Source organism: the organism of the source record quoted next, unplaced genomic scaffold, assembly GCF_019419815.1.
Source record: "Pyrus x bretschneideri cultivar Hongxiangsu unplaced genomic scaffold, Pyrus_bretschneideri_v1 Contig7, whole genome shotgun sequence".
Lineage (NCBI taxonomy): Eukaryota > Viridiplantae > Streptophyta > Magnoliopsida > Rosales > Rosaceae > Pyrus > Pyrus x bretschneideri.
Genome location: NW_025999809.1, coordinates 986,734 through 995,164, shown reverse-complemented (window position 1 = coordinate 995,164; position 8,431 = coordinate 986,734). Strand labels below are relative to the sequence as shown.

At 39.3% G+C, this 8,431-nt stretch overlaps 1 protein-coding gene across 2 annotated transcripts; it reads right to left on the bottom strand.

Moving 5' to 3' along the window:
- Positions 1–5,654: 5,654 nt before the first annotated feature.
- LOC103965610 (protein EARLY-RESPONSIVE TO DEHYDRATION 7, chloroplastic) lies at positions 5,655–8,022 on the bottom strand. Of its 2 annotated transcripts, XM_048574052.1 has the most exons (5): positions 7,223–8,022; positions 6,720–6,886; positions 6,451–6,535; positions 6,080–6,313; positions 5,655–5,983 (listed from the first exon to the last, which is right to left on the bottom strand). In XM_048574052.1, the coding sequence occupies exons 1-4, from the start codon at positions 8,005–8,007 to the stop codon at positions 6,127–6,129; spliced, it is 1,224 nt and encodes a 407-aa protein (XP_048430009.1). In that variant the 5' UTR covers positions 8,008–8,022; the 3' UTR covers positions 5,655–5,983; positions 6,080–6,126. The 2 variants fall into 2 exon arrangements, with proteins under 2 accessions (XP_048430009.1, XP_009376959.2); XM_009378684.3 differs by having other exon boundaries at positions 5,655–6,313.
- Between the last annotated feature and the right edge of the window lie 409 nt (positions 8,023–8,431).

Below are 8,431 nucleotides of genomic sequence, written 5' to 3'. Positions count from 1 at the left end.
GTTGGTTGCAGGGGTGTTTAACCAATTCGATTATTTGGAAGGATGTGTAGATATGATTGTTATTGATGAGATGCCCCTTTATACCGTTGATAAGATGGGGTTCGATAGGTTTTCTAGTGTTGCAATTGGATTGCTTTGTGTGCTTTCTAGGACTCTTTTTAGAACTTTTTTAAGAATGTATGACTAATCTAAGGCTAGTTTGAAGAAGGAATTAAATGCTCACCGAATTTCTCTTACACGGACACTTGGACAAGCACTCAAACATGAATTATATGGTCCTCACCACATCCTTTATTGATGACGAATGGAATATGCACAAGAGGATCATTAATTTTTGTGTTATTCCTAACCAACCCTAAACCACAGTAGCTATGTTGATTGAAACTTGTTTTTGAATGGGACATAAATAAAGTACTCAAAATCACGGTTGACAATGCTTCGCAAATAGTTGCATTGGATGCACTTAGGTCAAAGATGAATAGGTTGGAAATTCACAATTCATTTTGAGTGGGGAGTATTTACATGTGGGATGTACAAGTCACATAACCAACTTAATTGTGAGTCAAGGGATGAAGAGGCTAACCAAGGCCTTTTATCCGTAAGTAATTGTGGGAGGTTTTTGAGGAGTTCTCCACAAAGATTAGAGTATTTCAAGCAAGCTCTGCATATGAGAAGTTAATATGCTTTTTTTTTTTTTTTTTAACGAAGAAGTTAATATGTTTAGATTGCCCACAATGTGGAATTCAACATTTACTATGTTGGAAGTAGCCATAAAGTTTTAAAAGGCCTGTGAACATTTTTTATGTTGCATTGCTTTTTAGGTTGAACAATTTATGTTTTTGGTTTGAAGGCATTTTGATTTGAACTAAACTTTGTATGACTTTATTATGGTTACTTGAACTTGAACTTCGCTTTTCATTTGGGTTGTACTAATTTCATAAAACATTTCGGTTGATGATGCTTGGTTGTGAACATTTAATTGAATGTTTGATGTGGCATGAAATGGATGGATGAAATGGAATGGTTGCATCTTGCAAGAAATGGATAGATGGATGAAATTCTTGGTTGTGAACGTTTATTGAATGTTTAACTGAACATTTGGTTGTACTAATGCCAATATTTGAATGGATGAAATGGAATTTAGGGTCGAACTCATTTTAATTAGCGAGAACATTTTTTTGGATGAAATGGAATTTGGGGTCCAACTATATCTACTAGCAGGTCCCTTTTTTATAACTACCAGGATCCTTCTTCACCCCAATACCAAAAATTGGGCCCACACAAACAAAACTGAAAAACCTGTAAAATTTGCTACACCACATGATACTGAACCGAATCAATATCTAAATGTTTTTGGGTTTTGGTTTGGGTTCCACTCCCACACCATACGATACCGCACCGTGGCCAGAGCCAATACACACCCTTATTAGCCTCCAACATATCCCTGTTATTTTTATTTAATTTATTCAATTTGATAGCTCATCATAAAAAAAGAAAAGAAAAAAAAAAGGATGCGCAAGGTAGATTTGAATGTTTGATGGTTATACATCAAAATCCTGTTTTAAGCAATGTGAGCACTATCAAAGAGAATCAAATCCGCTGCAGATGCAGATATGATCATTTCATGTGTTATGTTCTATTCTACTCTACTCTAATCTACGCTAAATTTACGAGCAAGGAAATTCGATCATGAACCATTAAAAGAGAAGCATACTGAGACTGCTTTGGTCCATTGTGCATGCCAAATTCTGCGCAGATGATTACAATATGTTTAATCTAATTTAAAAGATGAGACCACCAATATGCATATTTTTCGATCCTCCCATGTTGATTGTGGAATCTCTCAGAAGACCTGCTTGGATGCATGCAAAGGATCAGAATTACTATTTTCATTCGTATTTTAGACACACACACTCCATTTTCAGACTTTGATAAAAAAGGAACATAAATTTGGAGAAACCCAAACAGCAGCCATCAAGAGAGGCATATCACTTCTTATTTTGAGGACTTCAACCTATAAAAGCTCTCCATTCTCTCCCAAAGACCACTTCCAATTCTCTTGCTAAAATTTTCTAAAATTCTCAAACACTTTCTCTGTAAATTCTAACTTTGGTATCGGAGGTTCTTCGGCCAAAGCCCCCCCCCCAATTCATCGTGGGCGCGTGAGGCTCTTGGCCTTGACCAAAGGTGTTAATTGTTTTGTAGGTGCAATTTTGTCCCAGATCAAGGAGGAAGAAATTTGCATCCACAGGCTCCACTTCAAAAGTAACAAAATCTTGTAACTCGAACAAAAAAACGTCTAGAAAAACTCAACCGGAGTCAGAGCTTAGAGTTGCTCCGAGTTGGAAGTTCAAAACTCGTTTATTTTAAGATCGGTTGGTACGAATGGGTTCGTGAGGATGAGTGGAGCACGATGGTGGTGGTTTGAGGGTCAATCTGTGAGGCTTGATGTTGGTCCTTGTTGTTGCAGAGAAGAGAGAGTTACGGGTGAAGGAGAGAGAAAAAGAAGATGAAAGAGAGAGAGACATGCTTTTTTGATTGGCTGATAGGAGGAAGGAGGGATTTTCTGATTGTTTGAAAAAGTGAAGGTGTCTGATTGGGGGAGAAAGAGTGGGAAAACGTTTGATTGGTGTGGATGGTAAGTCACGGACAGGTTTTTAAAAAGAAAAAGAGATAAGGTTTTGTACAACTGAAATCACGCGAAATCTAACGTAAATTATCGAAAACAGTAGTTTCCAACACTGAATAATTAACACATACGTGTACAAATCTAGCCGTTGTTAACGCACTTTAACTAAGCGTAATATTTTTGTTTAGGTCTAACTCGCTCTCACGCACTCGTAACAACGAGTACTATTTAATTACAATAACGAGAAAATAATTTAAAAGCCGAATAACTACGTCCACGTCAGGTTCCACTTTTACCAAACAGGACATAAACGTCAATTTACACACTCGGGGAGAAAATTACATGAAAAATTAGGGACGGGTCGTCACACGTTACCGACAGTGGAAGTATGACATAGCCTGACATAGAGAAGCACCACCAGCAGGGTAGTTTTTTTTCGATGTTATGGACAAATAAATTAGTTTTATAATTATGTATTTGTGGACAATATAATTATTTAATTTCTATTAGGAGTAACAATTTAATATGGACTTTAAGTATTTATTCTCTTTGAAGATTCGGTTGACAAGTCTTTGGTATGTTGTCCCTGCATTTTTTCGACCAAAGAGCATAACCTTGGAACAGTACATACCTCGGTCAATAGCAAAGAATGTTGCTTCCGTATCTGGCTCGTACATCTTTATCTGGTTGTACCCAAAGTAGGCGTCCATAAAACTTTGTAGTCATGGCCTGGGGTCGAGTCCACCAGAAGGTCGATCCGTGGGAGCATTAAGGGTCGTGGTGCTATTTTGTTTTTCTTTCAAATCCTCTCACACACACATATCCTGCATATAAATCAATCAATATATCAATAAGTAAACTTGTTTGTCACTTTGTAGTGCTAAATTACAATATTTCCTCTGAATGTAACTGTGTTGATATATGCTTGCTAGCCAGTGCTTATTCGTCCTATCAGTCGTTGGATTTTTAAATTAGGTTCAAATATTATGCATATGCTAACTTCATGTCCATTGTATTTGTGTGTGATTGTTTATTGCAGGTTTCGGACCCCGTGAAGGAGCCAATGGATTTGGAAGAAATTTAATCGGGAGGAGCTGAAAGTGAGGCTGAACTTGGAAGTGAATGAGATGGTGAAGAAGATGAGGTAAGTGATTATCATCTCCTAGACAGTAAACGTAGTTGGGTTGGAGAGCACTTTAAATCGTATGAGGTTAAGACCCTAGTAAGCGTCAAAGATGAAGGAGGAAATCTTGTAAAAGATGAAAAGGGAAAAACATTAATGGTTGAAGAAGTAAAACTTAGAGCTAAATGCATCTATCGCCCCAAAGATAGAAGAAATTCGGGTGATTATACAGCCGATCCAATTGTAAATGGGACGTACGGCATAAGAAAACATCTTGAAAGACAATTTAGATAGTACCCCGTAAACATGAATAAAAATAAAAATAAAGTCTTTTTGGGGATAAGAAAGCGGGTAAAAAGTTGGTTGCAGGGGTGTTTAACCAATTCGATTATTTGGAAGGATGTGTAGATATGATTGTTATTGATGAGATGCCCTTTAATACCGTTGATAAGATGGGGTTCGATAGGTTTTCTAGTGTTGCAATTGTATTGCTTTGTGTGCTTTCTAGGACTCTTGTTAGAACTTTTTTAAGAATGTATGACTAACCTAAGGCTAGTTTGAAGAAGGAATTAAATGCTCACCGAATTTCTCTTACACGGACACTTGGACAAGCACTTGAACATGAATTATATGGTCCTCACCACACCCTTTATTGATGACAAATGGAATATGCGCAAGAGGATCATTAATTTTTGTGTTATTCCTAACCAATACGAAACCACAGTAGCTAAGTTGATTGAAACTTGTTTTTGAATGGGACATAAATAAAGTACTCAAAATCACGGTTGACAATGCTTCGCAAATAGTTGCGTTGGATCCACTTAGGTCAAAGATGAATAGGTGGGAAATTCACAAGTCATTTTGAGTGGGGAGTATTTACATGTGAGATGTACAAGTCACATAACCAACTTAATTGTGAGTCAAGGGATGAAGAGACTAACCAAGGCCTTTTATCCGTAAGTAATTGTGGGAGGTTTTTGAGGAGTTCTCCACAAAGATTAGAGTATTTCAAGCAAGCTCTGCATATGAAGAAGTTAATATGCTTTTTTTTTCTTTTTTTTTTTTTTTTAACGAAGAAGTTAATATGTTTAGATTGCCCACAATGTGGAATTCAACATTTATTATGTTGGAAGTAGCCATAAAGTTTAAAAAGGCCTGTGAACATTTTTGATGTTGCATTGCTTTTTAGGTTGAACAATTTATGTTTTTGGTTTGAAAGCATTTTGATTTGAACTAAACTTTGTATGACTTTATTATGGTTACTTGAACTTGAACTTCGCTTTTCATTTGGGTTGTACTAATTTCATAAAACATTTCGTTTGATAATGCTTGGTTGTGAACATTTAATTGAATGTTTGATGTGGCATGAAATGGACGGATGAAATGGAATGGTTGCATCTTGCAGGAAATGGATAGATGGATGAAATTCTTGGTTGTGAACGTTTATTGAATGTTTAACTGAACATTTGGTTGTACTAATGCCAATATTTGAATGGATGCAATGGAATTTAGGGTCGAACTCATTTTAATTAGCGAGAACATTTTTTTGGATGAAATGGAATTTGGGGTCCAACTCATTGTAATGTCCTATATCATACTAGCAGGTCCATTTTTTATAACTACTAGGATCCTTCTTCACCCCAATACCAAAAATTGGGCCCACACAAACAAAACTGAAAAACCTGTAAAATTTGCTACATGATACTGAACCGAATCAATACCAAAATGTTTTTGGGTTTTGGTTTGGGTTCCACTCCCGCACCATACGATACCGCACCGTGGCCAGAGCCAATACATACCCTTCTTAGCCTCCAACATATCCCTGTTATTTTTATTTAATTTATTCAATTTGATAACTCGTCATAAAAAAAGAAAAGAAAAAAAAAAGGGATGCGCAAGGTAGATTTGAATGTTTGATGGTTATACATCAAAATCCTGTTTTAAGCAATGTGAGCACTAACAAAGAGAATCAAATCCGCTGCAGATGCAGATATGATCATTTCATGTGTTGTGTTCTATTCTAATCTACTCTAATCTACGCTAAATTTACGAGCAAGGAAATTCGATCATGAACCATTAAAAGAGAAGCATACTGAGACTGCTCTGGTCCATTGTGCATGCCAAATTCTGCGCAGATGATTACAATATGTTTAATCTAATTTAAAAGATGAGACCACCAATATGCATATTTTTCGATCCTCCCATGTTGACTGTGGAATCTCTCAGAAGACCTGCTTGGATGCATGCAAAGGCTCAGAATTACTATTTTCATTCGTATTTTAGATACACACACTCCATTTTCAGACTTTGACAAAAAAGGAACATAAATTTGGAGAAACCCAAACAGCAGCCATCAAGAGAGGCATATCACTTCTTATTTTGAGGACTTCAACTTGGACGAGGATTTGGATTCAGCAGCAGCTCTAACAAGCTTTGTTGGCTTGATCACGCTCTTCGGGTTCAGAGCCTTGCTCACCTTGAACACGGCCCAAGCTGCCCCTATAGCGTGCCCTGCGGCATCAAGCCCTTCATTCGTGACCTTCCCTGCCGGTTCTCCGTACCTGCAATGAAGAACGCATCACATGTAGGTCAGCCATTTGATTCCCTTAGTTGACAATACACACACACACACACACACACTGAAACTGAGAAGGATTCGATCAAATAAGTAAAAGTTCATGGTCACATTAAGAATTACCTATGTGAAACAAGCCCAGTGGTGACGACCGATGTGGTAGACATGACGTTCCTTCCCGCAACTTCCACAGCATCACAGACCTTGTCTGTGTTTTCAAACACAAACAGCAAACTTGAGCACAAGAGAAATGTGACTAGTCCTATTTGCTAAGATTGCAACTAGTCCTATTTGCTAAGATTGCAACTTGCATAATTTCTTGCTCAGCAGCTCCATATCTCAAATATCAAAATCCAAAAACAAAACATGTAGAGCTCAAGCAAAGGACTTACTGAATCCATCCAAGGAAGCAAGGATGATTTCTCCAGGCAAAAGGCTAAAAAATTTCTGCCCCACTTTAGAGTTAACTATCGAACTCGTGAAAAATCCAGATACTTTGACAACCCCTGAAAGGATCCCGGTGGCCACTTTCTCCGACCTCTTGGTCAACTTCTTAACCCTGAAATTTGCAAATACATTAATGGATGTTGGCCTTGTACCGCTGCATACTAAAAACAGGGTGGTTCTAGTATCAAAGTTTGACAACACTGAGAACTAACACTCGATCACCGAAACTCACCCCGAAACTAAGAAGCTGAAAATCATCTACTCTAATTTTAGGAGAGATGGGGAGACCCAACCCAGCAGGCAGCAGCTGCCTGGACCACGCCTTTCGGTCTCATTGAGCTCTCCAATTGAGGTCAATCAGTTGGAACAAGTATCATAATTGTTACCAAAATCAAACGGGCAGACGCAAAAACTTTAAAAGACAATTCTGTTTAATTAAAAAACACACCTTTGGATCCTCCTGAAGGCCTCCGGACTAATCTCCGATGGCGAAGTGGGTCCTATCCTCATCTTCAAGAACTCGTTCCCCCACTTCAACCTATCCACCGTCACATCCCCACACCACAGAATTCCCCTTATCATCTGCCCCGAACCCGCCGCAATCAACCGCGCACATTTCCCGCTGTAATCCTCCACATTCGGAGCCAGAGTAGTCCAGTACGCCGCGGCCCTATCGCCAACCTCCTCCCCCTTGGCGTCCAAAACCTCCCAATTCCCCACCCCCTCAACCTTCCCCTCCGAAAAACAACTGTAATTCCCCAGAATCTGATCAAAGTCCCTCAGCAAACCCTCCTGCCCCGCTGACCCGAAAGTCAACCCGTAATTCAGCAACTCGAATTCGCCTATCTTCCCGGTCGAGTCGTCAATTTCACCTCTTTTTGGCGACCCATTTGCGGGGACCCGAAGAGTGAAGAAGTAGTGGGACTGATCGAGCTTCACGGAGGGTTCGTCTTTCGCCAGAGGCCACTGAATCTGGTCTCCCACGCGCGCGAGTACAGCGACTACATTCCCGTTCTGCCGGAGACCAACGACGGTAAGTTCGCCGCGGGCAATTTCGATGCTCGAGTCCTTCTCTATAAGGTGGACGATAGCGCCTGGTATTTTGACCAGGAGGTCCTCGGAGGAATGGGTAACAGGGATTTCTGTTGAAACAGCGTTGTCTTCCGGGAAGAGGTTCTCGGCGAGGTCGTTCACGTCGACCGATGGGTAAGAAGTGGGTTTTGAAGCGGACATGGTCTTAGGTTGGTAAGAAGTCGGTTCTGAGATTTTGAATGTTGGTGGATTTCGGGTTGGGGAATATATAACTGCCAGATGTGGGGGTTTTAGGGAAGGAGCAACCTTGGGTTCTAAGTAATGGAGGGCGTGTCGGTAAGGACGACGAGGGAGATGCCGGGACACGTGGCGACAGCTGGACTTGCCGCGTAATCACCGTGGGTGGTTGATGCTGTGATAAAGACTAAAGTAACTGTATGTTTGCCACGTTCAACTTGGGACTTTGCGTATTAAGAACGAAGTTTATATTGGAATAAATAGGAAACTCTTCATCAATTAATTTAGATACGACAAGAGTTTGGCTATAGTAAAATAAATGATAAAATTAATAATACAATTATTAATTTTTTAATGTAATAATATGGTTTCTCGTTAAAATGAATAA

Excerpts from the sequence above, each read along its gene's own strand:
- LOC103965610 (XM_009378684.3), bottom strand. The coding sequence starts at position 8,007 with ATGTCCGCTTCAAAACCCACTTCTTACCCATCGGTCGACGTGAACGAC. Across the intron at positions 6,536-6,719 it reads TGCTTCCTTGGATGGATTCA|ACAAGGTCTGTGATGCTGTG; the intron begins GTAAGTCCTTTG and ends TTGAAAACACAG. Across the intron at positions 6,314-6,450 it reads ACTGGGCTTGTTTCACATAG|GTACGGAGAACCGGCAGGGA; the intron begins GTAATTCTTAAT and ends TCTTCATTGCAG.